The sequence below is a fragment of the Megalobrama amblycephala genome, linkage group LG17 (assembly GCF_018812025.1).
Source record: "Megalobrama amblycephala isolate DHTTF-2021 linkage group LG17, ASM1881202v1, whole genome shotgun sequence".
Lineage (NCBI taxonomy): Eukaryota > Metazoa > Chordata > Actinopteri > Cypriniformes > Xenocyprididae > Megalobrama > Megalobrama amblycephala.
Window position 1 is genome coordinate 6,652,341 of NC_063060.1, and position 13,975 is coordinate 6,666,315.

Below are 13,975 nucleotides of genomic sequence, written 5' to 3' on the forward strand. Positions count from 1 at the left end.
CATGAGCTGCCACTGAGATCAGGATTGAGTCAGACAGCAGAGAATTAGACAGAAGAGCGGTAATCTATGCAGGGATGACTGCCATTTGCTGCACTGTCAGAGCATTACCACATCAACATTATGTTGAATAGAAATTTAACCATCTTGAGTCCAGCCAGAGATATGATTTAGTGTCATGTCTTTATATGCAGTACAACAGTGTGTAACTATTATGCATATTGAATTATAACATGCAGATCTCTTGTTTACTTAAAGGACTAGATATGAAAATATTGCTTTTGTTTTCTCTCGATGCAGGTAGCTCGACGTTTATGGACCTGTTTATGTGGAAACACGCTCTACTTCTTCAACAGCTCTAAGGACACAAATGTAAGTGGCACATTCAGGGGTTTGCTACCCATTCAGATGTATCCTCTATCAATCTGTGGAGCATTAGGAGAGACGTTTTCTATAAATCCCCTTCAAGTCTAAAGTCCATCGTAACCTTATCACCTCCGTAAGCGCACTCAGCCGTAAGAGAGCAGATGGCAAAGAGTCAGATGTGTTTTATCAGACTCTACTTAATTGTGGTTTCAGTATTGATTTTTGCTCTGAACCCATTAAGATTTCAGTTTCAAGTTTCAAACTCTATAAACTCAGCCAGAGATGAGAAGGTTAAACTAGAGGGGAGAAAGAGAAAGTGACATGCAAAGTTTGCTGAAGAATCACACTGTGTGGAAAGTTATTTACATAGATGTTCATGGAATGTGATCATGAACTCGACTTATAAAGTGTGTTTATTCTTTGTGTGAAGAACAACCTCAAATTTATGCCATTATCCACTGATCACATGTACTTTTGGTAGATGCCTTTAAGTACCTTTTGAAGGTACACATTTTATCATTTCTTGATTCTGGTGTGTTATTCTGAGTTAGGATAGTTCACCTCAAAGCGAAAATATTATCATTTACTCACCTTCATACCATTCCAAACATGTATATCATTCATCTGGGAAACACAAAATGAGATGTTTGGCACAATGTCCAAGCTGGTCTTTTCCAGTGAACAATGACTAAATTTGGGTGTGTTCCTCACAGATGGATGCATACAAAGCTGTCTTATGGCTTCAGTAGCAGGGATGTGATTTTTCCATATTTATGTTAATTCTTTTTTATTTATTTACAGTGTGAAAGCATGACCCATGTGAAAGAAATTGCTATGTTTTTAAATACATTTATTTAAAATAACTTCCTCCAAAATGAAAGCTTTATACTTTAACATTTGAAAGCAAAGAAATAAAGCCAGCCATAAATATTAGTATTGCAATTTTACTGTTGTTCTGTTAAATCTAATTATTATTGTTAAATACTTGTTTTTATTTTACAGTAAAATAGTATTTTTGCAATATTAATTATATATATATATATATATATATATATATATATATATATATATATATATATATATATATATATATATATATATATAATAATAATAATAATAATTAAAAAAAAAAAAAAAATATATATATATATATATATATATATATATATATATATATATAATATTATTGATTATTTGTGAGCCTGGACCACAAAACCAGTCATAACGGGTATATTTGTAGCAATAGCCAACAATATTTTGTATGGGTCAAAATTATTGATTTTTCTTTCATGCCAAAAATCATTAGGATATTAAAATGTATTTTAGTGAGTGGATATGCATTGCTAAGGACTTCATTTGGACAACTTTAAAGGCAATTTATTTTTTCAATATTCAGATTTTTTTGCACCCTCAGATTTAGGATTTTCAAATAGTTGTATCTCGGTCAAATATTGTCCTAATTCAAACCATACATCAACGGAAAGCTCATTTATTCAGCTTTCAGATGATGTATAAATCTCAATTTTAAAAAAATTTAGATTTATGACTGGTTTTGTGGTCCAGGGTCACATTTATTTTTTATTTTTATAATTTAAATAATAAAATAAAGATGATATATAGATATATAAATAACAATATAAGTAATAATATTTAAAATAATTTTTTGTGTTTCACAGAAGTCAGTCAGGTTTGAAAAGGCATTTTTGTGTGAATTGTTCCTTTAAATGTCGCTCTGCGTGTGTGTGTTTTCTAAATAGTATGTAGAGAAGTTGGATCTGAGTGGGTTTGTGTCTCTGATCGATGACCCAAGTCGTGATAGGAATCTGGAAGCAGCCAGATTGAACCTCCGCATGAAGGATGGAGAAATCAAACTCACTGTGAGTATCAAATGTCTGTCAGTACACACAATTCTCACTCCCCTAAAGCTCTTAATCTCGGCCTCACACCCACAGACCGCTCACAAGACCGCCTGATGTATGTTCTACACAGTTTTGGGGTTGATGCATTACAAGTAATGCAAGTTACGTAATCAGATTACTTTTTTGAAGTAACTAGGAGCCCGTCCACACGGAGATGAGTTTAGCTGTATATGTCAAAATTTTGCATTGTATTGCCGTTTCATCCAGACGCATCCGGAGCCTGAAACTGCTATTTTTTGAAACCGGGTCACAGAGTGGATAAATCTGAAAACGACACCCTTGCATTTTCGTGTGTACAGCCAATCCGTATATTTTGTGAAACGATGTCATCCCCGCACGTCTCAACACAGCTACGTCACGTATCAGCAACAGCAACAACAAAAATAGTGGACTACATGCTTGTGTTCATGCTGCAGAAGCTACCGAGTCTATTAGCTTTACTAAAATAAAGCTTTATTACTAAGCTTTACTAAAGTTTGTATACAGCGTGCAAGGTTTATGCACATACTCCAAGTCTTATTCTCTGTTTTTAGTGTATCTCTGTAGCAGAATTACAGCACCACACACTGGTCTGGCAACGGTTTCAGTGTGTGCGCAGATATTTCTTGAGATGAGGAGAAAAATATCGGATAGGGAAAGCTCTGACTTCGTGTAGATGTGGCCTAGTAAAGTAACTCATTACTTTAAATTTACAACAAAATATCTGAGTTACTTTTTCAAATAAGTTACGCAAGTTACTTTTTTTCCCATTGTATTGACTGACACCTCTTCTGTCCCCATGTTGAGAGAAATCAGGAATAAGTGCAGAGGCGTTGAATGTGCTGTGTAAACATGATGGTTATTCTAGTTCTAGACTAAATGTGAGCATTTGCTCATCTCACTTGCACAAAAACAGATTCAGTATTTCTCAAAATGAATAAAAACAACTTTCTTCTCTTGCATCCTATTCTACTGCAATCCAGAATGGCAGCAGGCATGAGTTTGCATTTCCTTCAGCCTGAGGCTTATTAATTTTACCTTTGGTGTGAAAGGGCCTTTACATTTGACAAGAATAGAACTTTTGTTATTTAAAACAAAAAAACAAGCAAGCGCAGCCCAGATGAGAAAAGGTAATGCAAAAGTAATGCATTACTTTCCATAAAAAGTAACTAAGTAACACAGTTAGTTTTAGGGAGTAATGCAATATTTGAATGAATTACTTTTGAAAGTTACTTTCCCCAAAACTTGTAGTTTGGTTCTCTTGGACCAAAAAAAAAAAAAGAGTCCTGATTTCGCTAAGCATTCACACTTTCAATTTTAATACCAAAGCTAAAGATGCAAAACAATAAAACTGCTTTTATGATTTTGCAGCAGGACTTACTGAACATCCAAAACAATGCTGTTATGCTAAATGCGCTCATTGTATCTGCCTACATATGATGGTATTTTTACCAGCTGAGAACTCATAAAGAGCTTATAAAATGTGTAAAAGGAGTCAGAACAGCGCTTTCTTGAAACAATAAGCTCCAATTTGAATGCTTGGACTGTCTATGAGACAATCATGCTCCAAACGCACAACTCAATCCCATCATGAGCAAATGTGGGTTTTTCACTCTTCACAAACTTCACCATACAGAATTTACCTTCGTCACGCTATAGAGAGTTTTGGTTTCACTGGCCATTACTGTATTCCTGTTTATGCTCAGCACATCTGATGCCAGTAATAACACTTCCAGACAGCTCCAGGTCATATTATGGTCAGGTCAAGGCTAAACAGCACTTACTGTACAGAGTAGGATCACTATGAGCCATTAGAAATACTGTAGTCCTTGCTCAGGAAACTCTTGGTTTATTCTGCATTCGGAATCAGAGAGATTGTATAGAGATTACCAACACAAAAATGCACAAAAACACTTTTCCCAGCATTGACTATCACTGTACTTTGATACTTCCACTTACAAACTGCTTGAGCAGCCCATTCATACCTCAAAGTAATGCATAAATAAATGTTCTGTGAGAACTTAATTCACAAATACTAATGTACAAACTGTAAAAACAAACACCCGTTCAGAAGTTTGGGGTCAGTAATATTTTTAAAAACATTTTTAAAGAAGTCTCTAGCATTTAATTGAAATAGAAATCTTTTTATACAAATTGTAAATGTCTTTTAGGATCACTTTTGATCAATTTAATGCACTCTATCTGAGAAAATGTTTTATTTATTTGTTTATTTTAAATGATTGATGGATGAATCAACTGTGTTGTATTCTCATTTGTAAGTCGCCTTGAATAATCAATAGATGTAATAGGGATCTCATTGGCTGTGAGATACTGTATGACTGTAATGTAATGCAGTAGTGTAACTGTATATTTGCATTGAATTATAGTTAATAATATAATTAATACCAATCTCTCTCTCTCTCTTTTCTCACAGGCACCAAATCTCGAGGCACGTGAGCTGTGGAAAGGTTTTCTCTACTCTGTCGTAGATGTGAGTTCAATCAAATGAGCATTTGTTTTTTTTTTTACAGAAGTTATCATATATTTTTTTTACAGTTTTACAGATAAGTTTATGTCCTTACAATAAAAACTGTGTAAATGCTGGCTTAGCGCTAGTGTTTTTTAGTGTTATTGTGTGCATGTCAATAAACACTTACAGCTCCTGCTGCAGAACAATGAATTTCGGTCAGAGTTAGCACACAGTCTTGAATAATATTGTTGTTCTGAGTTGGTTAATCAGATCTGAGACCTTTGAACTGCAGAGTTTTATGACCAGTTTCCCAGAATGCAGCCGATACTGTGATTTCTTTCCGTTTGGGAAGGATTTGGTTTACCATTATGGCTTTTTTTAATGGCTGAATATCTGATGTTATTTTGACATACACTACCATTTACAAGTCTGTCTTTTTTTTTTTTTTTAAAGAAAGTAAGAAATTAATACTTCTATTCAGCAAGGAGGCATTCAATTGATCAAAAGTGACAAACATTTTTAATGTTACAAAAATGTGAAAAAATGTATCAATGTTTCCACAAAAATATTAATCATCACAACTGTTTTCAACACTGATAATAATAAGAAATGTTTCTTGGGAAGCAAATCAGCATATTAGAATGATTTCTGAAGGATCATGTGACACTGAAGACTGGAGTAATGATGCTTTACATCACAGGAATAAATAACATTTTAGCATATATTCAGAAAGAAAACAGTCATTTTAAAATAGTAATAATATTATTACTATTATAACACAATATTACTGTTTACGGAATTTAACAAAAAATATAGTAAATGCAGCCTTGGTGAGACTTTCAAAAATATTTAAAAATTGTACTGACATCAAACTTTTAAATGGTAGTTTATATCTAATAATAGCAATTCTGGATATTGTATGACATCAAATAGCATGTGCACATATTTAAATGATTGTTTGAATAATATTTATACAAAATTCACTTAAATATCTGAGAATAGAAAATCCAACTGATAGTTCAATTGCACTATTTATTGACACTGCTGTTGATCGACTTTGCAATTGATACAAAACAAAACGTTCTGTTAAGCAGATAGTTGGACACTGTTATCAGCTGAAGGTGATAATCTCGAAATGGCCAAATATCAATTGTCTTGATATAGTGTTCTTTCACTCATTGCGATATGTGTTTAGTAATTAACTAAACGTTAGACATATAATAGAGTCAGTAGATGTAAGAAAAGCTTTTAAGGAAAAGCTAGATTTTAGATTATTTTTATTTTAATTTTATGCTCTATTTTTAGATTTGTTCAAATTAATATTGAAAGAATTGGCTTAAAGGATTAGTTCACTTCAGAATTAAAATTTCCTGATAATTTACTCACCCCAATGTCATCCAAGATGTTTATGTCTGTCTTTCTTCAGTCGAAAAGAAATTAAGGTTTTTGAGGAAAACATTCCAGGATTTTTCTCCATAGTGGACTTCAACAACCAACGGGTTGAAGGTCCAAATTACAGTTTCAATTACGCTTCAAAGGACTCTACACGATCCCAGCTGAGGAATAAGGGTCTTATCTAGCTAAATGATCGGTCATTTTCTAAAAAGAAAACATTTACTTTTTAACCACAAATGCTCATTGTGCACTGCTCTGCGATGTGCCATGCATTACGTAATCACGTTGGAAAGGTCATGCGTGACCTAGGCGGAAGTACTGCGGTAAGGCAAAGAACTTCATCTCATTTTCTCCAACTTCAAAATAGCCCGACATCGCTGTCTTAACTTAGTCTTTGCATGTTCGCTTTGTAAATACTTACTCAGTACTTCTGCCCACGTCTTGTGTGACCTTTCCAACGCGATTATGTAACGTGGTGCATCGCAGAGCAGTGCAAGATGAGCATTTGTGGTTAAAATTTATATAATTTTATTTATTTATTTTTTTTAGAAAATAACCAATCGCTTTGCCAGACAAGACCCTTATTCCTCGTCTGGGATCATGTAGAACCCTTTAAAGGTGCCCTAGATTCAAAAATTGAATTTACCTTGGCATAGTTAAATAACAAGAGTTCAGTACATGGAAATTACATACAGTGAGTCTCAAACGCCATTGTTTCCTCCTTCTTATATAAATCTCATTTGTTTAAACGACCTCCGAAGAACAGGCGAATCTCAACATAACACCAACTGTTACGTAACAGTCGGGGTGTACGCCCCAATATTTGCATAATGCCAGCCCATGTTCCCAACATTATGAAAGGCATTACACAAGGGCAGCCAGTATTAACGTCTGGATGTGCACAGGTGAATCAACAGACTAGGTAAGCAAGAACAACAGCAAAAAATGGCAGATGGAGCAATAATAACACATAATCCATGATAGCATGATATTTTTACTGATATTTGTAAATTGTCTTTCTAAATGTTTCGTTAGCATGTTGCTAATGTACTGTTAAATGAGGTTAAAGTTACCATCGTTTCTTACTGTATTCACGGAGACAAGAGCCGTCGCTATTTTCATTTTTTAAACACTTGCAGTCTGTATAATGCATAAACACAACTTCATTCTTTATAAATCTCTCCAACAGTGTAGCATTAGCCGTTAGCCACGGAGGACAGCCTCAAATTCACTCAGAATAAAACTTTAACATCCAAATAAATACTTTACTCACATAATTCGAAGCATGCATACAGCATGCATGATGAACATCTTGTAAAGATCCATTTGAGGGTTATATTAGCTGTGTGAACTTTGTAAATGCGCTGTAATATAGTCGACAGCTCATGTGGCAGGGAGCACGCGATTTAAGGGGGCGGCGCCGAGTGTAAATCAGTGCATTGTTAATGATGCCCCAAAATAGGCGGTTAAAAAAATTAATTAAAAAAAATCTATAGGGTATTTTGAGCTGAAACTTCACAGACACATTCAGGGGACACCTTAGACTTATATTACATCTTGAGAAAAAGCATTCTTGGGCACCTTTAAAGCTGCACTGAAACTGCAGTTTGGACCTTCAACACGTTGGTAACTGTTAAAGTCTGCTATATAGAGAAAAGTCCTAGAATGTTTTCCTCAAAAAACTTAACTGGTCCCACTTTATATTAGGTGGCCTTAACTACTATGTACTTACATTTAAATTAATCATTTGGTACAATGCACTTATTGTGTACATACATGTTTTTACATTGTAATTATATTTTAAAAACACCTGCATGTAATTACATCTGTAATTAATTTCTGTTTTTACATTTATAATTACACTGTTGATCCATCCCTTACACCTTAACCCACCCTTAAACCTACCCATACCACCAAACCTGTCCCTAACCTTACCCGTATCCCACCTCAATAGCAGCAAAAGTGTTTTGCAATTCAGTATCAACCCAATAAGTACATTGTACTTTTTTTTGATGTAAGTACATAGTAGTTTAGGCCACCTAATATAAAGTGAGACCCCTTCATTTAATTTCGACTGAAAAAAGAAAGGCATAAACATCTTGGATGACATGGAGGGAAGTAAATTATCAGGACATTTTAATTTTAATGTGAACTAATCCTTTAATAGCTCAAATGCTTTTCAGAATGTCATTGTATATAATCTGTTTTGTAATTACGGGCGTGTTCACACTTGGTCGGTTTGGTTCGATTGAAATGAACTCTGTTGTGATTGCTCTGTTATTGTGATTCATTTGAATCATTTGAATTGAACAAGCTGACGGAGACCCCTGAAAAGGCACACAGCACTTTTTTGGATGTTCAGTAAGTAAAATATATGTCATAAACGTGTTTTGTTTTTGTTTTGTCTCTTTAGCTTCAGTGTTAAAAATGACAGTGTGAACGCTAAGTGAACCAGGACTAAATGTATCACTTTCGTTTCTGATCCAGACCAAAATACCCAAGAGAACTGAACTACAAGTGTGAACACGCCCAGTTTTAGCTGGACTTTAGACACGCACTAAAGCCATTGTTCCATGACCGGTGTTATAACAAGTATTTATTACCATCATATCCACTGGCATCAATTCCGATCAACACAACACTACTGAAACTCCTCCCACTCGTTTCTTTAGTGACGCTGCTTACATATTTTCATAGATAAAGAGATCAGAGTCCCTGCGCATAAACCGTCACTATGTCCAGTATATTTAACTGTGCAAATTAGAGTGACGTATGCTTTGTGTTTGATTCCAGCTGGCTGTGCCCACCACACTCACCCTCCTGCCCGGGCAGCTGCACATGCTGAAGGAAGTCGTGGAGAAAGAAAAAATGCGTCGAAAGGCCCGTGCGTCTTCCAGAGCCCCCTCATCCCCTCTCTCGCTCCCGCTGGTGGGAGAAATACCTGCGTGAGTATCTGTTTATCTGAGCAAGTGTGTTTGTGGAGAAGGGTCATAGATGACATTCTTGTGCATCTGCGTGTTTATCCATTTCTAAAACATCACTATTACTATTGCTCTAATGGGAGTAGAGCTGCTACTTTTCTAAACGAGGTTTGCCTACGTGATAAAAACAGGCAAAACTTCCATGGATTTATGCTCCATGTGTCCTAGCCAGCAATAAACAATAAAAATAATCTCTTCCGTGTGATTCTTATTTTACATGGCATTTCTCAGAACTACAAAATGCAGCCAAACTCGAGTTAATGCGATGTTTTAGTGTTTAGACAGTGTTTTATATCATTATTTGGATTATTTCTGAAGTTGTATGTTTTATGAGGTATATACGATGTGGTTGATGTGTAACTTCTCATCCGTTGCCAGACTGTATTTGCTACTGCCGTTAACATGTTCTTGTTAAAAGTGACACTCCTTACTAAGGTTTCAGTTCTTATTACTCATTACAAAACCTTTACTTTATTTTTAGCCTATTCTAGACATTTTAGACTTGTTATTGTTGACAGGAATTGGCTTACAAGGACAAACCTTTACCAAAATCTTCTACTTATTTACCGGATGTGAATAATCTTAGTGGATACTTGAGACAAGTATGTTCATGTAGTTGTGCTTGTTTATGTTATTTGGCAGGTGCTTCAGGCCTGTCTCTCGAACTGAAGCGGAGGTGCTGTTAGAAAGACATCCGGACTGTGGGAACATGCTTCTCAGACCGGGACGGGACGGATCTTCACTCGCTGTCACCACACGACAAGACCTGAATGGGTAAAAACACTGATACATAAATCTCTCTCTCAGTATTATTTCTGTTTTCATTTATCGTTGAGAGAATACCTTTAATCTCCAAAAATACACTTGTTCTAGGCTCTGTTCTAAAACTTAGTAATCATATCTACATAGGCAGCTGACTTATAAAGTAGCGTCCTAAACCAAATGGAACCTCATAATTGACTTATTAGAGGATATTTATAGACAGCAGCTCTGCAGACTAGACAAATAGTGCTCATGAAATGTAGCGTACAGGAGACTGGACTTGTAAAATATACAAAGCATGCTCAGATATCAGTGGAAAAAGTTCACATCAAAATGTGAACATCATCACATTTTACTGGATTCTATTATTTCATTATAAAGGGACATTATGGCAACCGCTGAATTCCACTATGAACTCATAAATGGACATTATGACTGAATTTTCCCTTGGTTTATTTATTTTGATGTCATTACTGGATTTCACTGGATTTTATGTCCTTATATAAGGCCATTTTGAAAATCACTGGAATTCCACTCAAATGCACTGGATTCATTCACTATGGCCTTGTCCACGCTAATACGTTTTCGATTGAAAACGCTTTTTTTTTTTTTCTTTACATTTTGATCTTCCGTCCACACTGAGAAGTGTTTTTGTCCTGTGAAAATTGAGCTTTTTGAAAATGTTTTCCCAATTTGAAAACGTAGTGTGGACTGTGAAAATGGAGGTACCGGTAGACACAGTGGTGGCCAGAATTATTGGCACCCCTGGTAAATATGATCAAAGATGACTGTAAAAATAAATCTGAATTGTTTATCCTTTTGATCTTTAATTAATAAAATTAGCAAAAATCTAACCTTTCATTGAAGGAAAAGAATTGAAAGTGGGGGGGAAATCACTTTATGAAATAAATGTTTTTCTTCAAAACACGTTGGCCACAATTATTGGCACCCCTAGAATATTTATGAGTAAAATGTCTTTGAAGTATATTCCCATTCATATTTAAATTTTTTTTTAGCACACCAGGGTGATCATGAACACGAAATTGTCCAGCCATGACTTCCTGTTCCACAGGAGTATAAACATGAGGAGAAACAAAGGCCAAATTCCTGTAATCATTCATCACAATGAGTAAAACCAAAGAATATAGTTCTGATGTGCAGCAAAAGATTGTTGAGCTTCACAAAATAGAAAGTGGCTGTAAGAAAATAGCTAAAGCATTGAAAATCCCCATTTCCACGATAAGGGCAATAATTGAGAAGTTCCAATTAACTAAAGATGTTACAAATCTGCCTGGAAGAGGACATGTGTTTAAATCGTCCTAATGCGCGGTGAGGAGGAAAGTTTGAGTGGCCAAAGACTCTCCAAGGATTACAGCTGAAGAATTGCAGAGATTAGTTGAGTCTTGAATCTCAGAAAGCCTAAAAAACATGATCAAACAGCACCTACATTCCCAAGTTGCTCGGGAGGGTTTCAAGAAAAATCCTCTGCTCTCATCCAGAAACAATCTCCAGCATATTCAGTTGTCAGACGAGACTGGAACTTCAAACGGGACGAGCTTCTATGGTCAGATGAAACTAAAACAAGAGCTTCTTGGTAGCAAACCCACCAGATGGGTATGGTGCACACATGGATAAAAAGTACCCCATGCCCACGGTTAAATATACTGCTGGATCTTTAATGTTGTGGGCCTATTTTTCTGCTGGAGGTCCTGGACATCTTGTTCAGATACATGGATCATGGATTCTATCAAATACCAACAGATAAAAAATCAAAACCTGACCGCTACTGATAGAAATCCAATAATGGGCCATGGTTGGAGCTTCCATCAGGACAATGATCCAAAACAAACATCAAAACCAACACAAAAATGTGTCACTGAGCACAAAATGAAGCTTCTGCCATGGCCATCCCAATTCCCTGACCTGAATCCTAAAGAAAATGAGTGGAGTGAACTGAAGAGAAGAAGCACCAACATGGAGCTGGGAATCTGAAGGATCTGGAGAGATTCTGTATGAAGGAATGGTCTCTGATCTCTTGTCAGGTGTTCTCCAAACTCGTCAGGCATTATAGGAGAAAACTCAGAGCTGTTCTCTTGGCAAAAGGAGGTTGCAAAAATGATTGAATAAAAGGGTGCCAATAATTGTGGCCAACGTGTTTTGGAGAAAACCATTTATTTCATAATGTGACTTTCCCCCCACTTTCAATTCTTTTCCTTCAATGAAAGATTAGATTTTTGCTAATTTTATGAATTAAAGATCAAAAGGATAAACAATGCAGATTTATTTTTATAGTCATCTTTGATCATATTTACCAAGGGTGCCAATAATTCTGATCACCACTGTATGTACCGCTATTGTGCCTGTTATGTGCTATTCATTTTCACACTGTTGCTAAATAGTGTATCATATCAAATGAGTCCGCACACTCCACCAAGGATGAAAAAACATCAGATGCGAGACAAAAAACAAAACTTTACTGAAAAAGTAAATGTTTTCAGTAAACTTTTGTTTTTTGTCTCGCGTCAGATGTTTTTTCATCCTTGGTAGAGTGTGCAGACTCTTTTGATACGATCCACTATCTGGATATTTTTGTCTGCGCACCTCATTTGGACTTGTTTGAAGGCGCGGTGAGTTTCTGACTACTTTTCAAACACTGTTGCTAAAGACTTTGCACACTTTTCATATTGCAGTCCTGCAAAGATGACAAAAAAATACTTGCAATTGCTTTCCTGCGGAAAAACATGAGCAGTTGCGTTTTAGACCAAACATATAATGGTGGCTGAGTGCGACCTGGATGCATCAGTGAATGGGGAGATATTTTGCTAAATGAAGTTATTCTGCCAGAAGAATAGCATGAGCATGTCTGTTCCGTCTGCATCAGTTTTCCGCATGCGCAGTAAGGTGAATTTAGAGTTTTCCGACATTTCAGTGTGAATGTGAAACTTTTGGAAAACACTTGAAAACGCTAGTGTGAACAGAGTTTTTTGAAACGAAAACGCCGTTTTCAAATGTATCCGGATTAATGTAGATGTAGCCTGTGATGCTGGATCACTGTTACTTTAGTATCATTTATTTACTAATATAATATTTAATAATATTGACAATTAGCTTTATTTTTTTATATTTTCAGCTTTCTTTTTAGTTTTAGTAATTTTGTTAGGTGCTTTTGTCATTCTTATTACTTGAATTGAATTACTAAAAATCTATTTACATTTAATTATATTTCAGTTTTGATCATTTTAGTACTTCAACTTGTTTTATTTCAGTTAGTTGCCAAGGCAAAAAAAAAAAGTTTAAGTTTTTCATTTAATTATTTGTTTTATTTTATTTCAGCCTTTTTCAAGTAACAAAAATGACTTTTAATAGTTTTATTTGTAGTGTCAGATATATAGATGTCATCATAAATGGCCTAATAGGATTGAAGTAGGTTTAGAACTGAGCCGTAGTGTTTTCTTTTTCAGATCGGTGTTCAGGCATTACAGAGTGACACAGAAGCAGCAGGGTGGTTACATCATCGACGTGGAAAACCCAGTATGTGAAAATGACTTTCCTAATAAAGGGAAAACATCAACCTTGTGGAAATCTCACTCCTCTTATTTTCGGTCTCTTCCTCCAGATTCCCTGTCCCACACTGCATGATGTCATCAATGCACTCGTGGAGAAAACAGCCGGGACTCTTCAGCCCTTCATATTAGAAGAACCTTATGAGGAGAACATCAGTATGTCACAAACTCAGTGTTCAATTTGGCCATAAAATGGCACTTGGTTTGTATTGAACTCAGCATGTGAATTTCCTTTCCCTGTAGCCTTTGTGTCATCCAACGATGAGAATGGAGAGCGAACCTTGCACTGTGCTCCCACTGGGCCTCTCTCTCGAGCTCCATCACTGCCCCCTAAACAAGGTACCGTACATCTCATGCTCCACAGCTTCACACAACCACATCTGCTGCTATTTCTTTATATATAGGATATAGATAACAGAAAATAAATCAAGTTTGCTCCAGCTTAGGGCTGCACGATATATCGCATGAGATTGTCACGCGCATTTCGTCAGTAAAGCCGGTTCCCTGATTACCGCTAAATCGCCATCACCTGCTTTCAAATGG

At 35.8% G+C, this 13,975-nt stretch overlaps 1 protein-coding gene across 1 annotated transcript in view; it reads left to right on the plus strand.

The window, feature by feature from the left end:
• Nucleotides 1-13,975, plus strand: part of stap2a (signal transducing adaptor family member 2a) — a 20,410-nt gene that overhangs the window by 2,311 nt on the left and 4,124 nt on the right. The window contains exons 2-9 of the mRNA XM_048163288.1: nucleotides 298-369; nucleotides 2,121-2,240; nucleotides 4,696-4,752; nucleotides 8,920-9,071; nucleotides 9,750-9,881; nucleotides 13,331-13,400; nucleotides 13,486-13,588; nucleotides 13,676-13,771. Coding sequence (XP_048019245.1) covers nucleotides 298-369; nucleotides 2,121-2,240; nucleotides 4,696-4,752; nucleotides 8,920-9,071; nucleotides 9,750-9,881; nucleotides 13,331-13,400; nucleotides 13,486-13,588; nucleotides 13,676-13,771 — 802 coding nt within the window. The remainder of the gene's footprint in view (nucleotides 1-297; nucleotides 370-2,120; nucleotides 2,241-4,695; nucleotides 4,753-8,919; nucleotides 9,072-9,749; nucleotides 9,882-13,330; nucleotides 13,401-13,485; nucleotides 13,589-13,675; nucleotides 13,772-13,975) is intronic.